Here is a 21,046-nt window from a genome sequence, read left to right as displayed (position 1 = left end):
TCACTTGAAAAACAACCTAAACGTCTATGGTTTTAAAGCATAGCGATACACATTTAATTTAAATTGTTGTAACAGTTTTAGTTAGATGGCAATCCCTGGTATTAAGGATAAAGCGTATATATCTAAGCTTACGCAGTTAACGTGAATGCAGCACACGATGTTGCGTTTGAGGGACTGTTTTGGAAAGAATTTTACTAGAAGAGAACAAAACAGAAGAAAATGTAGGATACCACTGCGATTTAAAATCCTTTATTCATGGTGTTATCGTGAAGTTTCATCTCAGTTACTTTCTGCTTCTTATTGCGGCAAAACAAACCTCTTTAACAACAAATACCACATGCTAAGATATCTCTTTTCTACATTTCATACTTTCACACATAGGACTATAAATAGGTTTACAACGCAAAATAAAAATCTCCATATCTAAAAGAAAGAAAGAAAGAAAGAAAGAAAGAAAGAAAGAAAGAAAGAAAGAAAGAAAGAAAGAAATCAAGATCACTGTATTTGAAATCCTCTGGTCACTTCTTTTATCATTGGTATTTTGCAAGCTTTTGTTTCAACAAGCAGATCTGTAGCTGGAGTTTTTCTTTTTGCAGCATGAGGGTCTCCATTTGCAGATTCATTACTTTGTCTTGGGAAATCTCTGGGAATAAAAAAAGAGAGGAATACACAAGCATTTATTGACTGCATAAACACAGACTGTAAGGGTGCATGAAAGGAATTTTTCACTTAAAAGTGACAATATTTGTTACAGGCTCTACAAAGTAAACTCTTTCTTTCTTGTTATCCTGTTTATTTTGCATAATGTTTTACCGTAAAATGCACAATTCTCCAATTTTTGATTTTTAAAGCTGATATTCCCATGATCAAAAATGGTGATGACTGACTTGATGATGTGCTTTTCTCAAATTCATCTGCTCTACCAGTCATATATTTTGGTTCATTGAGACCAGGGGCCCATACTATAAAGCAGGATTAGTGGCTCAAAGCGAGATCACTTCTGGTTTATCCCTGGATTTGCAAAAATCTGATTCACTTCTTACTGGGGCATAGCATCTTGACAGTTTTCATTGGAAATCCAGTTGAGGTTTTCCTGCGAATGTGTGCCTTCCAGTGACATAATAAGTAAATACATCCCATTGTGCTCTGTAAACCAAGAGCTGGAGGCTACATGTGCACCTGTGCCATAAATACCGCACGGCGGCTACATCCTTTTCAAATAATCTCATCGTGTAAAGGCTGTGAGCGGCCGACAAAACTGGCAACTATTCAGGAATTCAGAAAACAACTTCAAAACTTCCGTTCTGTTTCAACAATCAGGTGAATGACTAACCCTAACCCAAAACTGAACCTATCCAATCCACTCATCAGCTGGAGGAGGCACCTATGGTAGAAAACATACAGGGTGTTGCCCAGGACCTCTATCAGTGTACCTGCCAGTCTATAAACTATCCTGATTGTCCTACCTGCTAGCACTTGTCTCTCAATTTCCCCATCACAGAGCACAAACATTTGCTCTGAGCATCAAAAACCTTCGAATTCAACATTAAAACCCTTCCTCTAAGCTGCTTTATCAGGACTCACCCATATTTAGAACCATCGTTTATTCTTACAACTCTGAATAATTTATATAGCTAAAAAAAATGCCTCGAAGTGCGCTGCGTGACGCTGCCACCACCGTGCTTCAGAGTGGGAGCTCTATATAAATGATTAGGAGGCAAGTGTTGGATTTTGCACTATGCGCTGTACTTTATTCGATTACCAAAAGAACTTCAGCTTTAGTCTCAACTGACCCAAATATTTTCCTCTCGAGAGACAATTTTCTGTCGTGGCTTGAACCGAAGCTTGTATGGACAGACTCTCCAACGCCTTCAGGGTGGTCTTTGGAGTCTCTGTTGTTTCTCTGAGCACCGCCTTACTTACCAAGTTCACTAGTTTTGTTTGCCTCTTGGCAGATTTTGTCCCTGTTCCGTTTGGGAACCTCCTTGGTTTTCGTTGTGCTGCTTGCTTGTTGATGTTGCAGACTCTGGGCTCCTTTATAAGGTGTAAATACTGGAATTACTCAGGAAAACTAATTGTATGACCTCTAAAGGTGATATGGGGCACTTCAGTGTAATTTTGAACTTGAAGCCAGCTATGCATACATAAATCTGAACAATCTGGGTTCTTTTGTGTTCCTATATGACCCAAAACATATTTAAATTTCAGATTGTAATTCAAATAAATGAGCACAGACTATAATGAAAACATTTTTTTTTTCTATTCTAGATAAGAAAAACAAAAAATTCCTCAAAACCTTAACATTTAAACCCATCAATGCAGAAACAAAGACTGCATCCAACACTCACCTTTGACTAAGCAGTAAATCAGAAGCTTTAAAAGAATTAAATTATTTGTATTCAGGTGTAAAAGACACTCCCTGATTCCATTCATATTTGAACCGTCGCACTTCCCTGAAGCAAAACCACAGCGCAATTTTTCGAATGACTCAAACCCTACGCAGAAAACCATCTTCATTCATGTCCAGCAGTTACTAGATAGAGTACAGGATCATTATGAGTTTTACCTGTGCCAGCTTTACTGACTGCCGTGTTTCCACATTCTTGGTTACTCCTCATCTCCCAGAAAGGAGGAGCGCTGGTCAGTTCGACCTCAACGGGGTAGTGATCGCTCACTCTAAGAGCCTGTGTGGGGGTGTGTAAGCACCAAATGAGTATTATTCTTATCAAAGGAAATAAATTGTACTTTTCTGATTGGAAGGATAACTCACCATTTCTTCTGTCATCTCAAACTCTTCTTGGAAGTTGAACGGCTTGGCTGAGTTTGGCACAACGGCAGCCAGCAAGTCTTTTCCGTACACAACAATCCTGCAGAGAGGAGAAAACTTTTATTTAAACTTGTAAATTTGTGTTGTAAAACGTGAAAAATAGTCCTGTCAGAGATCGTTGCCTGTCATAGGTGCGATTGGTTGACGTAAGTGCAGTTGTGTCCACGTCGTCGGCGATCAGCCAGTGGAAGTTCTTGTCCGTGCGAATTCGTATCTTTTCCATTTCCTCAGAAGTGACATACGGATCATCTGCTCTGAAGTCCCCCAGGATCATTATGTTCTAGAGAGAATCAAAAACAGCCAACTCACAGTTACCAAACCCTCTCATCATCCTTGGATGGAATATGAGAAAGCAGTGAAATGTGTTTTTTCTTTTTAAGGCTGCCAAAGCATACGCGCTAAAGAATGATTAAAGTATTTCTTCTGTTATTTTAATACCATAACTTTTTTATATATACAAGAGTGGTTCAATTTTCAGGTTTTTGCAGATTTTACCACAGAATGTTAAACAAACATGTGACACACTACTTTTTGAGCTGTCTAAAACTCAAAACTCCTGTTAGGCCCACTTGTCTCTCTCTGCTGCAGAATGTACAGTTTTTCCTCAAACCTCCTCGGGATGCAGGGAGTCCACACCCAAGTTTCCATAAACTGCACTTATGTTTCAGCTCTAAATATTCTGCATGGTACTTTTTTTTAACTTGTCATACCTCCTACCCAAAACACTGCAGAAACATAGAAGTTCACATATGAGACTATCAGAGTCTTCTGCCATGCAAGCATGACTTCTGCTGCACCATGTGTGGTTGTGTCTGTGAACCGATGGTTGGTGTCGTTCTTACATCCGTTTTCCACTTGTCTCTCACCACCAGCAGGACGTCGTACAGCTCGTCCAGCTCCCTCTCTGAATGCCGTGGCGTGGCGTGGACCGGGATCAGCACCAGGTCCTTCAGCACTGCAACAAAAAAAAAAAAAAACAGCTCGGCCACTAACATCCTCCTAAAACCATTTGCGCTCACGGCATGAACGACAGGAGCACGCATGGACGAACGCGCACAAAAAAAACACAAGACAGCGACTGAGTGAAGTTGACAAACCTGCTGTGAACTCCTATAACTGACATGTCGAACTGGATGTAGGATAAACATGCGTTGTACAGGCGTGACTCAGGCCCCTCCGCAGAGCTTGTGCAACAAAAGCCGGTTCACAGTCCACCCTGTTATTGTTAAAGCACGACGATGGGGCAGGGACTGACCTGTGTGGCGAGGTTTGAAGCGGAGAATGTAAGGCTCTCTTGCAAATGCATCCATGTCGTTCACCTGATTGTCTTCATATTGATAGGTGTCAATCAGATCGACCACATCGTCTCTAATATTCGGACAGAACAACATGTTTTTGAGCAGCTGGTTGGTGTCTGTACTCCTTAGCTGTTATAGCGTGGTGCTGTGATTCACCTGTAGAGGAACATGTACTGCTCCTTGTATCTGTTCCTTCCCAGGCGGGAGCTGAGCTGCAGGGCGTAGTGATGGGACGTGTTGACCCTGAGACACCCTCACAGTGAGCGCGTTATGACAGCAGGATATTTGTTTTTTGCTTTACCCAGAGATAAAAGAGCATGGACTCACTTGTTAAGCTCTGATAGGAGCAGTTTGATCGAAGCCCCGCTCACATCCACCACCTCCAGAATGACTATGATGTCATACCGAGACACAATCTGCAAAAGACAAAAGGTTTCGAGATTCGTGCAAAGCAGAAACGAAAAGGCGTTTAACTTTTCGCCGGTACATGCCGGTCGTGCTTTTATTTTTCCTTTACAGTTCAGAAAGGTGCGTTTAAACCTGCTTTAATTACTGCGAAACTTCACAAATAATTTTCATTTTCAGATTTGAAGGGAACGCTTGGCCACTTCCCAAAAACCTGCCACTTCTGAGTTCCTGCAATAAACCCTTGAAGTCACTCTGAATCTGAATTGTGTATTAATCATCAAAGCTCACGGGAGCTGCTGAAATCACTCCAGTCCCTGCTTTACTGTGAGTCAGCGACGGCGGGGGGGAAAAGTTGTACCTTAATGAGAGTCGAGACCACGTGTGGATCCAAGACCTTCATCAGCCCAAACCTCTGTGCGTTGAATGCGGCCACCTTCATGCTGTATCTGACAAGAGAAGAGCTGATGTTCTCCAACATAGTCATTTTTTTAAAAATGGAAACATGTTCTCCAGCTGTACTTACCTTTGGTAATGTGCAGATCCTTCACAGTTAGCTCCACACAGAATTAAACTCTCGGACTCGACCTGTGCCTGGTTGTGTGAGAAAGTTTTTAAGCGAGGTGTGTGACTGGCTAATGAGCTTCACAACAAAGACAGTTTGAAAAAAGAGCATTTTGACATCTAGTGGTCAGACCGGTTCTTTTGTTCCCAACTCGCTGTGAGTAGGCTGGTTAAGGCCTCTGTTTTTAATCATATAGTAAATGTTAAACAAGTAAATCCTCTCTCTTTGATGAAATATGGGCACATAAGAAAACGATCCGGTGCTAACAGACCTTCAAAGTGCAACAATAAATGAGCATCAGCACCTGAACTATTACTCCAGGTTTTCACAAAAAAAAAAAAAAAAAAAAAGCAGCATGTGTGTAAAAACAAAGCCCACCCACACCGCTGCCATGGACAATAAGAGGGCAAACATCAAGCGGCGGCTGCTGATCAATAGAGAATCTGGCAGCTTTATTTCCTGGAGCAGTCAGGTGTGTGTAAACGCAGCAGGAACCAGGAAATACTTCAGCAGTATTACCTGAGAAGTAATTGTTATTAGAAAACGGTTTGACATCGTGGACAGATTAAATGACTTAACGCGCTTGACGAGCAACTTCCTGCCAGCCCTCCCGTCCTAATTGCAATAACAGAGAAACTTTTGCATCATTTCCAAATAATTCTTTGTGTCCTTTGCATCTCCTTAGTAAAATAATCTGTCTGTTGAATGACATGTTAGGTGACGCATATTTTGTGAAGAAAAATAGTCAAGCTGTGTAAAACACAACAATTTTTTGTTTTCCTTGTTTACTTTAAAACCATTTAGCTTTTTTTGTTTTGTTTTCAAAAGGTAACCATTTGTAGCTGGCCTTTTTGTTTATTTTTTTTTTCAGGGTGGCGCCTAAATAGTTGCAGTGGCTCACCTCTTATGTTGCAGTGAACCACAAACCTCGGTCGCGATCGAAAGGGTGTGGGTGAAGAGATTTGTGATACAATAAAAAAATCATTAGAGCTCGCCTAATAATTGATGCTTTCTACACGACGCTTGGGATAAATTATCACTGCTCCTGTAAAATCTGTGCCAGATTCTTGAATCGTGACTTATCTTTTGATTTCTTTGCACACCCAAGTCTCATCACTAGAAAACACTTGTGTGGCACGACAAGCTGCACACCCAGAGCCGAAGAGTGAGATTATTTTCCAGACAAACAACAGAAAGAAGACATATTTTCAGCTGGGGTAGGTGGGAAACAATGGCACACATCTGTCAGACTAGTTAATCCACATTCAAACGAGTTCACAATCACACCACACCCACATCTGCCTTATAAAGGCGTCCAAACAGATGCACCACTGAGCTCTACGGTCTGAACGACAGCATCATGAGTCTGAGGAAGAAAAGCACCAGCCGCCCAAGGTTTTACTCCTCTGGAGGCTTCAGCAGCATATCTATGGGATCCTACTCCAGCCAGAAAACCAGCGCCGCTGCTCAAGTGACCCCCGTGACCTTCAACAAGAGCCTGCTCGACCCTCTGAACCTAGAAATCGACCCGGCCATCCAAACTCTTTGCACCCAGGAGAAAGAGCAGATCAAGAGCCTCAACAATCGCTTCGCCTCACACATTGAAAAGGTGAGAAGAAACATCGCAGAAATCCTTGCAGGGGGGGGGGGAAATGTTGCGCTTCAGTCATTTTAATCATTCCAACAATCTGAAAAGAAGCTTTTTTAAAGAGGTGTTTGACGTCCCGGGGTCTGCGTGGTCTCCCCGCAGATGTTCGGCCTAGTTCTTGTTGCTTCTGTTTCAGGTCCGGGTGCTGGAGCAGCAGAACAAAATGCTGGAAACCAAGTGGAGTCTGCTGCAGGAGAGTACCACTGGTTCCTCTGACGTTGAGTCCTTGTTCAACGATTACATCGCCAGCCTGCAAAGAAACCTGGACCAGCTCAACGATGACAAATTCAAATTTGTCACGGAGAGGAATGCCATGCTCAAACAAGTGAATGATTACACTCAAAAGTGAGACATCTTTTTTGTTTATTTTTGCGCTGGAGTCTACTTCACTGTGTTTAGTCAGCGAAAACACGCTGGTACAGTTCAGACCTGCATGCATAATGTCATATTTTGGGGTGTTTCAGGTATGAAAAAGAAGTCCCCAGGAGGGCTGAAGCAGAGCAAGAGTTTGTCATGTTAAAAAAGGTGAGCGCCTCACATCTAAAAAAAAAAAAAACAAAGAAAAAAAAACTCATTAACATTCTTGTTTCATTTTCAACTTCACAGGCACTTCTGTGGAACTGAATAAACTTGACTGAGTTGTAACAAGATTTGCTCAAGCCAATTAACTGAAACAATTAAAGGTTGTTTGGTTTTCTTTTCCCTCTCGGTCACCAGGATCTCGATCCAGCATATGCCACTAAGGTGAACCTAGAAGCCATGCTGGATTCACTGAGAGAAGAGTTTCAATTGTTCAAGGTGGTCTTCGATCAGGTAATTGTGAATTCTTTATGAAAAATCCAAAGAAAACGTTTCGAAATTCAACCCGCTGTGTTCTGGATCTTGTCCTCTTGCACTGACTGCACACGATGTTTTACTAAAGGAGCTGATGGAGCTGAAGAACAGCGTGAAGGACACCACTGTGGTGGTGGAGATGGACAACACTCGGGACCTGAACATGGATCAGATCGTGTCTGATATTAGGGCTCACTTTGAGAGCATCACTGCTAACAACCAGGAGGAAACTGAAATGTGGTACAAGACAAAGGTGAGAGATGGACGATCCTGGGTAAATCTAAATTATTCATTTTCCAATCTGTAAAGAATCAAAGAGCTGACTTTTTTCACCAGAATTGGCCTTGAAAAAAATAATTACACATTTCTTCTCTTTGTTCCCTTGTTTTGCATCCCACCGGCACCAGTTTAACCAGATGACAACTGAGGCGAACCAGTATGGCAATGACCTGCATGCCACCAAGGCGGAACTGGCCTCTCTCCAACGAATGATCGACCGCACTCAGCTTGAGACTGAAAGAGTAAAAGCACAGGTGAGTGGAAAAACGCACACTCAGTTTAAAACCAAAGTAAAACTGGGCTGCCTGGCTGCATTTTTTTTAGCTAATCCAAAAATGCTACACAAGCAGATTGGTTTTTTTTCTGCTCATAAGAGTAGGACATTCAGCCAGTTTGTTTCTTTTCTTACTATCATGAACCTGCTGGAGTCTTCTGTCTGAAATGCGTGACCTGGATTTTCTCTCTTGTGCAGAATGAAAGCCTGAACGCAAACCAGGCAGAGATGGAATGTCATGGAGAAAAGTTAGTGTTGGACTCCATGGCCTCCATCAAGAACCTGGAGGAAGCTCTAAAGACCGCCAAACTGGACATGGTCAAACAGATCAAAGACTACCAGAAGCTCATGGAGATCAAACTGGCTCTCGACTGCGAGATATCCACCTACAGGAAGATTCTGGAAGGAGAGGAACAAAAGTGAGTTGGACCAGCAGGTTTGAAGACAGAATAGGGCACAGCTAGAAATTTTCTTTCTATCTATTTGATTGATTTTTTTTTTTTTCAGTTCTTAGAACCACCAAGGTGCCTGTAGATCAGCAGTGTCCAAACTTGGTCCTCGAGGGCCACCATACTGCAGGTTTTACTTGTTTCTCTGCTCCAACACATCTGGTTTGAATCAATGGGTGATTAACAGGCTTCTGCAAAACATGAAGAGGTGATTTAACCACTGAATCAGGTGTGTTGGAGCAGGGAAACAAGGAAAACATGCAGGATAGTGGCCCTCGAGGACCAGGGTTAGCCACTCCTGCTCTAGAGATTTTTCTATTAGCTGTGAAGCACTTTAGCCCAGGATGATGCAAGAAATATTTTCAATCACATATTTCAGATTTCTGGTAGTGAATGATGCATCTTTAATGATTTTTTTATCACAGATGATACATCTGCCCAAAATACTCAAATGAAAATGAAAAATCACCATTTTGACAGCTGTCATGGCTTTAAGTTTAAAATAAAATGTGCACAATATTGCTCCCCTATGGTGGGTTTCAACCATCAGTCATGCTATTTAAAAATTCTATTTAAAAAATAGAATTTAAAACAAAAATAATTGTAAATTTTATATTTTTTTTTAGTGAAGTTGAAATTTACATCTGTCTACAGTTTGATTTATAAAACCTTTAGACCGTATAGTCTTTTTTTCTCAGTTTCCTTTTTGCTTTAAAGTATTTCTCTGCTTTCTCACTCACAGATTTGGACAAAACAGTGTTGTCAACATCCTAATCCCATACACCAAACGTGAGTATAATACAGGAGAGATAATTTGAATAGTTTTGAATAATCTATTATAGGCTTTTCTGCTCTTGTTGACCGCTCAAGCTGCACAAGTTGCACTCACAAACACACTCATACAGCTATAAAAGCAAAAAAAAACAAAAACATATGTGTTACAGCACCTATAAATTATTAACAGCACTTAAACAGTGACATCTTGTTGCATTTGTGTGTTTAATTTACCGTGTTGTGCTTTTTCCAGCAGCTCCGGCGCTGCAAAAACCGCAAACCTTTCAGCGGCAAAAGTCAGTGCCAATCCTCGTCAAGACTGAGATGACCACTGACAGGTTCTACAACTGAGGCAGAAACCAGGCTGCAGGCCTGCTGCGATCCCTTCTTCCTCTAGAATAAACTCTGTGTGATCTGCTGTAAGCTTTCTGAATTAATGACTCATTCTGTGTGTTTCATTCCCCTTTGAGAAATTGATTGTTTGCTGTGCTGAAAATAAATCTCTTCCCAACCCATGGTTGTTTTAATTACAAAGAAGTGTTCATTTGCAAGTTTTCATGGCGCTCGCGTTGCATCCTTACTTTAAAAAGAGCCAAAAATCATAGTTTGAAAGCTGCAGAGAGCAGTTAAAACTTCTGTCTACAGCATAAATATATTTTACTTTAATCACTGTTAGGTTTTTTTGTTTGTTTTGATTTTGTTTTATCACATTTGTAAAGTTAACTGACTCATACTGTTTGTTTTGGAGTTTTTTTCTTTTGTGCCGTTCAGAGCTGAACAAAACCACAGCTTGGATATTAGTTTGTAACTAATAAGTCATCAACATTTTCCCAAAGGAAGAACAAAAAAAATAATGTGTTAACACCAAGGTAATATCACAGTGATAAAAGCTGGGTCAGTTTAGATATCAAGGTTTGTTTTTTTCTTTCCTTTCTGTATTTGTTAATCCTTTTTAAAAAGTTGCATTTAAAAAATACAGTGAAATGTATTTACGGTTCTTAACCTGTTCCACTAAATCTCTCTAATAAATCTCAGTATCTTCAAGATATCATGTTTCCATCAGTGATTGATTATTATTATTGTTGTTGTTGTTGTTATTTATCAATGTTTCAGCGGGGATTTCTCATTTCTGAGTGTCAGTGTCTGTAAGACACAGCTCAGGGTTTAAACCCCCTCATGAACGTTGCCAGATAATTGATAAATATCGTATCTATAAAATTGCTTTCGGCTTTATTTGGTATAAGATCAATAGTTTTAAGAAATCCTAAATGTACCATAGTTTTAGCATTTCTGTGCACCACCCCCAACCCCACCGCACCACCACCCGCCCGCGTTCAGCCCTTACGACTATTTGGGTCAAAATACCATCATTTCTTCAACGCGACAGCACGATATTTCGTCATTTCCTATTTGGCAACCCCGCCCCTCACGCTCTTCCTGTTTGGAGGGGCAGAATCCTGCTGCTGGAGTCCGAGTGTTGGGGGAACTTTGCAAGAGCATTTTTCTGGCTTGTTCAACAAACATGGTTTGAATTTCTTTCATTTCCTTCACAAGAAAGCTCCATTTAAGGTATCTGCAGTTTTAACTTTAAAAAAAAGTCGCAGCTTTGTGCGTGTTGTGTTTAATTGCAGTAATTATAGTTTCGATATTTGAGCTTTTGAAAGTGACAGCATGCATTGTTCTCTAGTTAGTTATTAGCTAGTTAGTTATTAGTAGGATAATAAAGTTACTACATTGTTTATTTAAAGACGTACAGCACATGTCTGCTGTTTCTTTCTGTTTACTCCTCAGTTATTAACAGAATGGACAAAGCTGCTGTGCTGTCTCATATCCTGAGGTCAAAGGTCAGAGCTACATGTCTTGGAGGGGAACCGCCTACCAGCGTGATCGACAGCAACAAGTATATTCCAGCTGTCACGGCTGTGGCTGGGGATGATGGCGTGCCTTCGGTTGATCACGCCATCCACCGCGCTCTGTCCGATGGGGTCAGGACCGTGGTTCTCACAGGTCCAGAGGGATCAGGTAAAACCACTGCTCTGCTGAGGCTCGTGGTGGACTGGGCTAAAGGGGAGCGCCTGCACGACTTCTCATCCGTCCTCCACTTCCGGTTCGAGGAGATCGACTCCCTCGACGGTGAGCTCTCCTTGGAAGCTTTAATCCGACGCGGCCACCTTCAGCCGCAGCCTCCTGCCTCCGTGTCCCGGGTTCTGGAGAAGCCCGACGCCGTGCTGTTTGTGCTCGATGGTCTGGATGAGTACAGACGCAGCCTGGACCCCTCGGTCCACGCCCTCTGCTCGGACCCGAGCCAGCTGGCGTCAGGGGCCCACTTACTGATCAGCCTGCTCCACGGGGCCCTGCTGAGAGGAGTCGCCTTCCTGGTAGCGACCAGGCCGACGAGGAACGAGAGGTTCCTCGTCGGCGCTCGCGTGGAGGTGTCGGGGTTCCTGAAGCCCCAGAGGGAGGCCTTCGTCAGCGGCTTCTTCACTGACCCCTCCACAGCCAACAAAGCTCTCGTGCACATGGAAAGGACTCTAGGCTTTTATGATTTCTGCACGTCTCCTAGGTTTTGTTGGACGGTCTGTTTCATGTATGAGTCCCTGATTGGTTCAGGCGCTACGCTTCCTGAGACTCTGACCCAGCTGTTTGTAGAGATCCTGGCCCACCTGATTCAGACGTCCTCACTGACTCAGGACTGTAACAGAAAGCTTGTGTTGGCCCTCGGCAGGGTGGCCTCTCACTGCTTTCTCGACCCATATTCAAGCTGCGCCAAAGAGCTCATCGATGGCTTTGGCTTTAAACAGTTCTTTACCGCCGCCGATGCTTTCTTGCAAGCAGAAGGTGAACTGGAGAGCTGTACGTTCTCCTTCCGCTCCCAGCTGATGCAGGAGTTTGTCCTGGCTCTGGCTTTCTTCCTGGACGGGTCCGAATACGAGGGCGTGGAGAAGCTGCTGGACAAGCACAGGGGTGCCGCAAAGTTCCTGGATTTCTTCTTGGCGGGTCTCTCAGAGCCAGACCAGCACGGGTCGCTGGAGCCCCTGGTGGGGGGGTTTGCTCCCGAGCAGACCCAGGAGTTCAGCAGCTGGTTTAAAAGCAGCTCGGAGGGGAGGCTGAAGGGATATGACAAAAATGAGCACTACAGATGCTTCCACCTGCTGCATCAAGCTCAAAACCAGAGTCTGGTGCGGGAGGTCCTCGCCCCCCCGGCTCACCCGTGCATCTACCACAGGAACCCGGTTCTCCCGGACTGCGTGGCTCTGAATTACGTCATCACGTGCCTCGGCGAAAGGGACAAGTTGAGTCTGTGCGGTGAGTCGATATCAAAGGAGACGGTGGAAGTCCTTTCTCCGGCTGTGAGCCTGTCGCGCACAGTGGAGTAAGTAAAGGTTTGAAAAAGAACACCAGAAATGAACGATTGCTTTGTATGTGAACTTGTTTTTTTTTTTTGTTTTTTTTCATGTCCCCAGTTTGTCAAACAGCTCCTTCCAAGCAGAAGCTGTTTCTCCTCTGGCGTCAGCTGTCAGAGCAGGAGTCACCAGGGAGCTGGATCTCTCCTCTACGCGCCTCGGGGATGAAAAGCTGAAACGACTCTGTGCCGGACTCAAAGACAGCAAGCTGCACAGATTAAAGTAAGAGTGTCCTTTTTAATTTTTTTTTTCTTTTAATCGCCAGTCTCTGAAAGGCAGAGGCAGGTGATTATGTTTTTACTGCGTCTGTCAGCGAAATATCTCACAAACCACTGAATGAAACTCCCAGAAGGGAAAAAAAAACAACACAAAAATGGCTGCCATTTTAGCACATTTTCACTTAAAACTGGGTGTGGTGATAGCTGAGAGTCCTTCCAATGACATATTCTGAGCACTAACAGATCGCTCGAGATCTTTGTTTAAAATCTTTCCATTAATTATTTGGAGTCAGCTCTGTCTGTTGGCGAAATATCTCATAAACCACCACACGGATATCAGTGAAACTTTCGGGTGGCGATCATACAATGTACCTCTACAACTAACTAGCTGTTGAAGCTAACAGAATCCAAAATGGCCAGCACAGCCAACTAACTTTAGAAAACACAAAAATGGCCACAACACAGTCAGTTTGACAGATAATGGGCTAAATTTTGACGTAGTGGTAGCTGAGAGTCATCCTCGACACATACTCTGAGCCTGACATCATAACGTTATTTTCAGGGTCAAAGCACCGACATCTCCATCATTTCTCATATAAGATGATCTGAGCTTAAAAGGTGGTGGGCAATGTGCATTTTTTTTCAAGGAACGCTAGGCCTTTAATCTAAAAATGATTCTCAAAGATGAAAACTTACCAGCCGTGGGTGTTTTCCCACCTTTTACTTCCAGTCTTAAAGCCTGCGGCGTGACGGCGGCCTGCTGTGACGACCTGCTTTCTGTGCTGACCTCACAAACCTCTCAGCTCCAAGTTTTAGAAATCAGCTTTAATCAGGTCGGGGATGGGGGCTTCACGAAACTGTGCGAAGCCATGCAAAGTCCTCTCTGCGGACTACAGGAGCTCCGGTACGTACAAGAAGTGATGCTCTTTTACGTGGAAACTCCAGGAGCACCTACGCTTCTAACATTTGTCCGAATCTGCTCCTTTTAAAAAATAAAGGATGCAGAGATGTGACCTGACCGCAGCGTCTGTGGAGGGTTTCGCAGCAGCTTTGTGCTCCGGCCGATCCCAGCTGAGGAAAGTGAACCTGACAGACAACGCGATTGGCGACGGCGGCGTGGAGGCTTTATGCAAAGCCCTGCAACACCCGCTCTGCAAACTGAAGAGCCTCATGTAAGTCAGTCTGCTTCAAGATGAAAAAATTTAAAAAACACAACCACAATGCTGACAAAGTTGGCACGGTGTGTAAAAATGTGAATCGAAACAGAACACAATCATTTGCAAATCTCATAAAGCTGTGGAACATAGAAAACATGTCAAGTAGAAAAAAATAAGGTAATCTTGAATTTGATGGCAGCGACCCATCCAAAAAAACCCAGCTGGGACAGGGTCCTGTTTACCACTGTGAAGCAGTCTGTAAACATCGAGGAACCGAGGAGAGAAGGGAATGTTGTCTCTTTTCTGTCTGATTTAGGATTCTGGACTGCAAGCGGCCCAGTTCAGGACTCAGACTCTTCAGCCATGAAGCCACAATGTTGTGATGGATGCAGCCTTTCTCGCTGAAAAATCAAAGGACTTCCCTGAAAAAAAAACAAAAAAACACTTTTTTGCGTTAATGGTGCCTTTTCAGAGGCGCTAATGCACCCCTATACTATCAGAGAGGCAGGCTTTTGGACTGTGCGCTGATTACAGAACGGACGATTCCTCTCCTCTTAAATACGGAAGACGTGGCCTCTGTGGTGTCATTTTGTCTGACCACAGGACAGCTTTCCACTTCGCCTCAGCCCATTTAAAACCACCTTAGGCCCAGAGAGGAAGGCAGCGTTTCTGCAAAGTGTTCACTTCTTGCTTCTTCTCCTTCTGTTGTTCTTGTCTTGTCGTTTTGGAGATGTGTTGCTGCCTTCAAATTTAAAATAACCAATTTCTTAAAAAAATTATCATTTTTTTTAAAGGTACAAATTCTTAGTTTCAACATTTGCTATGCTTACTGTATTCCATTATGAGTAAAATATGAGATTATGACACTTTCAGCTCGTTGCATTTTGTTTTTATTTACCTTTTGCACAGCGTCCCAACTTTGTCAGATCTGGGGTTGTATCAGCTGTATGATCTGCGGCGACTACATTATGCAGTCATCACCGTCTTATCATTTTTCTGCTTTTTATCTGTAGATTGTTTGGTAACGAGTTGACGGGGGCGTGCTGCTCCCATTTGAAGGAGGCCTTAATGTCGGAGCACTTCTCTCTGTCGGAGCTCGACCTGTCAGTGAATGATTTGGGACAGGAGGGGGCGCTGATGCTTTGCCAGGGCCTGAGTCGACCCGGCTGTCCCATAGAAACTCTCAAGTAAAAAAGTCACATTACAGTGATAAAGCGCCACCTTTCTCAAACACTGAAAAGCCCGCTCTGCTTTGTTTGTTGGACAACCCTGCAGCCTGACCCGGTGCGAGTTGACCCCGGCTGTCTTCAAGGAGCTGGGCTCGCTGCTGAGAAGCGGGACTTGCCAGCTGAAGTCTCTGCTCGTGGGTCTCAATAAAGTCGGAGACGGAGGAGTTAAGCACCTCTGGGATGCTCTCGCCCACCCTGGCTGCTTGTTGGAAGAACTCGAGTGAGTTGACGGGAAAACAGAAAAAATAAACACCAGTGCCATTTCATCACCCTTTCATTTAAATGTGTGTGTCTGCTCCGTGACAGCGTTGAAATGACCCGTCTCACGGACGCCTGCGTCGAGGACTTGTGTGCCGCCGTGCGAAGCAGCGAGACCCTGAAGTGCCTGGAGCTGAGGAACAACTCGCTGACTGACGCCGCCGTCGTGCCGATCGTCCAGGTGATGCGGGACAAACCCAGCATGAAGAAGATGAAGTAAGTAACCATAACTCAGTCAGTTTTACAGATATTGAGGCCAAATTGGGCGCAGCAGTAGCCAGATGTCGTCCCCAGCACATAATAAACACAAGTCGTGGGATCTCATAATATAGCAGAACATCATTTGCAAGGTTTGAACTCCATCCCTTCTCATCAGAAGATAACTTTACTTTGAGTCCCTTTCACAAAAAGGTGGCAGGTGACATGCCTTCCTTCAAGGAAAACCAGGCCTTTAATTAAAACTGTCTTGAGTTTGTTAGCCAGTCATTTTCAAGCATTAGATTGCAAATATAACACTGACCTGGTTTCTGTTTTTTTTTTTTTTCCCTTTTCAGCCTGAAGTACAACGACTTCAGCGAAGAGGTCTTTGAAATGCTGGACGAGTGTGACAACATAAGGTACTGATGGAAGTCCGCCCCCCCTCACAGGCCGCTTCAGATTCCTGAAAACGCTCAAAATACGGCCGCAGAAAACAAGTGAACACTTGCCTTCCAGCATTTTTTAAGATCAGATCGGGAGCGGCTGAGAGATGCTCCCAAACGTGCCAATTCCTATCTTGTTTTTGGAGGACGTGCAGCAGCGTTCCCGTACATCCTAAAGATCCTGAAAGGAAAACGCTCAGGTGTCATGGCAGGTCCAAGCCGTTTTTGGCAACATGAGGAAACTACTAAATGTTCGGCAGGTGGTGCTGATGTAGAATCTGACAGTGTGTTCTGATATCTATAGATATCGATGCACTTTAGGGCACGAGTGCGTCCTAAATTTTGAGGATTTCTTCATTTTTGTCACAATATTTTCCAAACACAGTGGTTATTCCTGTGGAGAAAGCGGGAACGTGAATGTCAAATAAATCCACAGTAAATACAGTTTGTTGCAAAGTTCTTTATGACAGAAAAAATATTTCTGCAGGACTGATTTTAAAGCTTTTTTGTTTGGTCAAAGATCTTTGGGATGTTTGTTGTTGGGAATCAGAAGCAGCATCTTGTAGAACAATTAAATAATTACATCAGATGAGAAATGTTTTACAGCGTTTCATTTAAGGCGGTCTCACACGTGCAGCGGCACTGTAAGCAGCTCTGAAATCGTTGCAAAATTCATCTCAAACACAAAAAAAACAACCAAACATGTCAACTTATAAAAGTAAACATCAGATGTAAACATCCTAATGAAAATCTCCACCAATAAGGCACATTTGTCTGTTTTCTACATGGTTTAACATAATCGGTGTAAAAACGAAACATCAAGTCACTGAAATAAGGTGGATCTGACGTCTTCCTGGACATAAACGATTCCCACTCAGTGGCCGGGAGTTTCTCCGTTTAGGTCGCTGGCGGGAGTGTTGCCCCTTAGTTTGGGGGTGGGACAGTGGTTCTTACTGCCGCTGGAGGAAAGCTCTTCGTCCGAGCTGCTTTCTATGTCACTGCGGTCGTCTTTCGACACCTGGAAGAGAAAATTCAACCCCGTTTTATTCACCACCACCACAAAAGAAAACATTAAATCCACATGAACTGTGCCGACGTGCTCAAAGTTGAATAGGATGTCATTTTAGTCACCATCTCACTGTAGTGAAATTATATTTTTTGCTAGAAAGAATCAAACACATGCACTTTTTGGGTGATTTTTTTTTCAAAATGTTTGCAGGGATTCCCAATTTCCTCGCATGAATTGCAAAAAAATTGCATATTTTCTTGTGACTTGAGTTTTGATTTTGCTCAAAACTTGGACAAACTTTCAGAGTCGTCGCTGGCGTCTTGAATATTTATTTTAATCTTGAGCGCTTTTACGGTAACTTGTCTGCATTTTGTCACCTGGATGGGAGCTCTCCGACTACAAAAAAACAAACAAACATCTGAGCCAAATGTTAAAAGTCCACTGCTGATCAATAATTATTGAAGAACGGGTCCAAATCTGGCTTATCTTCACTTCAAAAGTCTACTTCAGTAGATTAAACTGTGAACATTGGGGGTGGGTGCCGAGGTGGAAACAAAAAGAGCCAAGTGGGGTTACAATGTGGGAAACGAATTCATGTGCACAGTCTAGAATACAGGTTTGCAAGCTGTGAAGACAAGAGAAGGTTGAAATTTTCGAAAACATGGCTGGTTGCTTGGCCTTAGATCAGAGGTCTCCTATTCTGGTCCTCGAGGGCCACCATCCTGCATGTTTTCCTTGTTTCCCTGCTCCAACACACCTGATTCAGTGGTTAAATCACCTCTTCATGTTCTGCAGAAGCCTGTTAATCACCCATTGATTCAGATCAGGTGTCTCGGAGCAGAGAAACAAGTAAAACATGCAGGATGGTGGCCCTTGAGGACCAGGATTGGACACCCCTGCCTTAGACGCTTCAAACTGAGTCAGCCATAAAGAATTAGTGTATTTTCTCGTAACTTTGAGTCACCAGCAGTCACAGCCCAGTCAGATAACAACTTAGCTGCTTAAAAGTTAGGGCTAACTTTACCAAAACGTTTGTAAAAAGAAGAGGATGACAGAAAGCTGCTGACTGTTAAACGTCCGTCAGCCGTTGTCACGGTGATCCGAGGTGGAGCGATGCATAAAAAGCCTCAACGAAACCTCGTCTCAAACTGCTGCTCCTTTTCAAACCGTTACACGGTGACACAATGACACGATTTGGCAAAGCACGAGTGCCGTAAGGCATTCCTGCATGTGTTGACGTGGCATTTGTGACTGCAGTATGAAAAAAAAAAAAAAAAGTGACGTAAACAGAGGTTTTCTGGGAAAATCCCTTGATTTCTATCAGGGCAGCTGAGCGATTTCCTGTAATTTGGCAGCTTCTTGGGCAAAAACATGCAAAGTGTGTTGGTTAAGAGCCCTACACTGTGTGACATGAGAAATGTCCCTGTGTTATTGGTAAAATAATGCATGTAGAGTTAAAATTAAAGACAACATAGGCATCCCCCACTCTAACTTAGAACATTGCACCTTCATTTCTTTTTTTCCCCCCCAATAAAAGGTTCATTCTTTAGAAAACGGTACAACCCATGTCTGAGAAAACCTTGGTATTGGGCTCGCGCCGTAGAAAAAGCCATCAGTCCTGGTTAAACTGGATCATTACGCTTCAGCGCTCAAAGATGTTTCACCAGCTGTCCAGCTGAGACACGCTGGACTGTACAAGGCATGCCTAAAACCTTTTCTACACAAAAAAAGAAAAACCCAAACAAACCTTTCCCTTGAAGATGGCTTTGATTGCGATGCGGGTGATTAAGTAGAACCAGATGATGTGAAGAACCTGCAGGACCAGCAGCAGCCCGTTTAAGAGCCACCACGCCCGATACGGCCCGATGAGCTCCCAGCTGTCAAACATGACGCTGTAAACAATCCTACAACCAACACGACGCGGGTTTAGTAACAAACACTGAAAATAAAATGAAAAAGTCTAAATGTGAAACAACTTGGCTGCAGTCTTTTGTTGAAAAACTATTAAAAAAAAAAACACTCACCAGAAAGGAAAGATGACGAGCCGAGTGAGGAAAAAGACCACGCTGAACACCACAAACAAGACGTCGCACAGCTTCTGGTACTTGGCATAGTTGGCCAGCTTGGCAGCCTTTGGGAATAAATGGCACAGATCATTTAAAACTGTTACATATTATTAAAATAAACAATTCAATGATGCGTTCTCAGCATATAATCAGTATTTCTGTGAGAAGAAAAGCAGCACTCAGTCATTTAGAAGGATGTTCGTGTTCATGTGTTTCTCCATGTCGTTTAAAACTCCTCTCACGTTTACTCACTGGGATAGGAATAGATAAAAGTGCACATATTCACCTCAAGGAAGACGTCAGATGCGTCATGGACACACATGACCAAAGTGCCAGCTCGTAGCATGTTGTTGCCATAAGAGAAAGTGATGAGGAGTATGGTGGCCAGGTGGTGGACGAACATGATGAAGAAATCCTGTCGTCGGCAAAACAAAGCAACATGACACCCAAGGAGAGCGATAAATGACTTACATCGTAAACGTGAAAATAAATCTCAGTAGTGGTCTCACCACCATCTTGTAAAGTTTTGGAAACAAAATAATACCACAAAACAAGAAAAATAAAAATAAAAAAAGTAGCACAGCACATGTACTGAAAGTCCAAACAGGCAGCACATGCTAAACAAATCTTGTAACTTAATCTTAGCCGACGTGTGCAAAGTTGCTTATTTTATTTTAGCTTATCTTAGCCTGTTTAGCTGTGTACCAAGCTGAAGCTTAACCTTTTTTGTTTTTAGCCTTTTTGCACCTTTAGTTGGACTTTTACTGAAATGTTTTAACTTACAGGGTGGGGCCATTTCTATGGATACACCTTAATAAAATGGGACTGGTTGGTGATATTAACTTCCTGTTTGTGGCACATTAATATATGGGAGGGGGGAAAACTTTTCAAGATGGGTGGTGACCAGGGTGGCCATTTTGAAGTCTGCCATTTTGGATCCAACTTTTGTTTTTTTTTTCCAATGGGAAGAGGGTCATGTGACACATCAAACTTATTGGGAATTTCACAAGAAAAACAATGGTACTCTTAGTTAGCCCTCTGGCACCATTAGTTTATTTTACCCTAGCTGATCTGTTCAGCTGAGGTTTTTAAAGGTTGTTAAATCCCCATTTAGTTTATGTTAGCTTATCATATCTCAGTTTGGTTTTCCTCAGTTTATCTTTGGTTTATCTTTGGTATGACTTGTTTTAGACAAGTTTGGTTTAGCTTGTTTTATGTTATTTGTACTCATTTATCTTATTGAGATTATCTGAGCTCATGTTTTAGTTTAGCTTTTGATGAGTGTTTTGTGACTCTGTATTTTTGTGTTTTTATGCTGTAAAGCACTTTGAACCGCCTTATTGCAGAAAAATGCTACATAAATAAATTTGACTTGACATGCAAGAGACAAATGACCAATTATTGAAAATGCCTAACTGAAGATATGTCTTTACTACCTTCTGAGGTGTTTTTACTACTGTGAGTAGTCGTATTTGTGTCTAAACTAAGACTAAAACTAAAAAGATAAGTTATCAGTCGGCAGCTTGGAGCAGACAGAACACAGAAAACTAGAGACGTGAGGGGGAGATAAACAGCCGGACATTTTCTTCAACATGGTCGACCACAGGTGGATCTTAGTCATCCAATTCTGTGGCTTCTTAAAGCACGAGGCCGCCGTAGCTCAGTGGGTTTGGCGGTTTTGTGATCTCGGGGCTGCAGGTGCAAGCCCAGG

The 21,046-nt window shown here is 43.0% G+C and overlaps 4 protein-coding genes across 7 annotated transcripts in view; 2 read left to right on the top strand and 2 right to left on the bottom strand.

Annotated features, from left to right (window-relative positions):
- Positions 1 to 227: 227 nt before the first annotated feature.
- LOC108232042 (deoxyribonuclease-1) lies at positions 228 to 7,957 on the bottom strand. Its single transcript, XM_017409554.3, has 11 exons — positions 7,939 to 7,957; positions 5,057 to 5,124; positions 4,892 to 4,979; positions 4,453 to 4,541; positions 4,282 to 4,368; positions 4,083 to 4,195; positions 3,670 to 3,782; positions 2,950 to 3,107; positions 2,771 to 2,867; positions 2,567 to 2,684; positions 228 to 643 (listed from the first exon to the last, which is right to left on the bottom strand). The coding sequence occupies exons 3-11, from the start codon at positions 4,970 to 4,972 to the stop codon at positions 531 to 533; spliced, it is 969 nt and encodes a 322-aa protein (XP_017265043.1). The 5' UTR covers positions 4,973 to 4,979; positions 5,057 to 5,124; positions 7,939 to 7,957; the 3' UTR covers positions 228 to 530.
- si:dkey-222n6.2 (keratin, type II cytoskeletal 8) lies at positions 5,657 to 10,390 on the top strand. 2 transcript variants are annotated; one of them, XM_025004515.2, is made up of 9 exons: positions 5,657 to 6,704; positions 6,880 to 7,088; positions 7,208 to 7,268; positions 7,461 to 7,556; positions 7,666 to 7,830; positions 7,985 to 8,110; positions 8,329 to 8,549; positions 9,322 to 9,368; positions 9,610 to 10,390. In XM_025004515.2, exons 1-9 carry the CDS (start codon positions 6,456 to 6,458, stop codon positions 9,702 to 9,704), a joined length of 1,269 nt encoding a protein of 422 aa, XP_024860283.1. In that variant the 5' UTR covers positions 5,657 to 6,455; the 3' UTR covers positions 9,705 to 10,390. The 2 variants fall into 2 exon arrangements, with proteins under 2 accessions (XP_024860283.1, XP_037833072.1); XM_037977144.1 differs by having other exon boundaries at positions 9,607 to 10,390.
- Positions 10,391 to 10,782: 392 nt separating this feature from the next.
- On the top strand, positions 10,783 to 17,056 carry si:ch73-233m11.2 (NACHT, LRR and PYD domains-containing protein 12). 2 transcript variants are annotated; one of them, XM_017409544.3, is made up of 9 exons: positions 10,783 to 10,922; positions 11,145 to 12,726; positions 12,818 to 12,979; positions 13,706 to 13,879; positions 13,974 to 14,147; positions 15,146 to 15,319; positions 15,408 to 15,581; positions 15,668 to 15,835; positions 16,174 to 17,056. In XM_017409544.3, the coding sequence occupies exons 2-9, from the start codon at positions 11,156 to 11,158 to the stop codon at positions 16,241 to 16,243; spliced, it is 2,667 nt and encodes an 888-aa protein (XP_017265033.1). In that variant the 5' UTR covers positions 10,783 to 10,922; positions 11,145 to 11,155; the 3' UTR covers positions 16,244 to 17,056. The 2 variants fall into 2 exon arrangements, with proteins under 2 accessions (XP_017265033.1, XP_017265034.1); XM_017409545.3 differs by having other exon boundaries at positions 10,789 to 10,878.
- LOC108232041 (ceramide synthase 5) overlaps positions 16,701 to 21,046 on the bottom strand; it is an 8,970-nt gene continuing 4,624 nt past the window's right edge. For both annotated transcript variants that reach the window (XM_017409553.3, XM_025004518.2), the window contains 4 exons: positions 19,622 to 19,750; positions 19,294 to 19,400; positions 19,017 to 19,173; positions 16,701 to 17,278 (listed from right to left, as the gene is read on the bottom strand). In XM_017409553.3, coding sequence (XP_017265042.1) covers positions 17,135 to 17,278; positions 19,017 to 19,173; positions 19,294 to 19,400; positions 19,622 to 19,750 — 537 coding nt within the window. In that variant the 3' untranslated portion in view covers positions 16,701 to 17,134. The remainder of the gene's footprint in view (positions 17,279 to 19,016; positions 19,174 to 19,293; positions 19,401 to 19,621; positions 19,751 to 21,046) is intronic.

The sequence above is a fragment of the Kryptolebias marmoratus genome, linkage group LG8 (genome assembly GCF_001649575.2).
Source record: "Kryptolebias marmoratus isolate JLee-2015 linkage group LG8, ASM164957v2, whole genome shotgun sequence".
NCBI lineage: Eukaryota > Metazoa > Chordata > Actinopteri > Cyprinodontiformes > Rivulidae > Kryptolebias > Kryptolebias marmoratus.
Note: the sequence above shows the minus strand (reverse complement) of the source record. Positions and strands in the feature narration are given on the sequence as shown.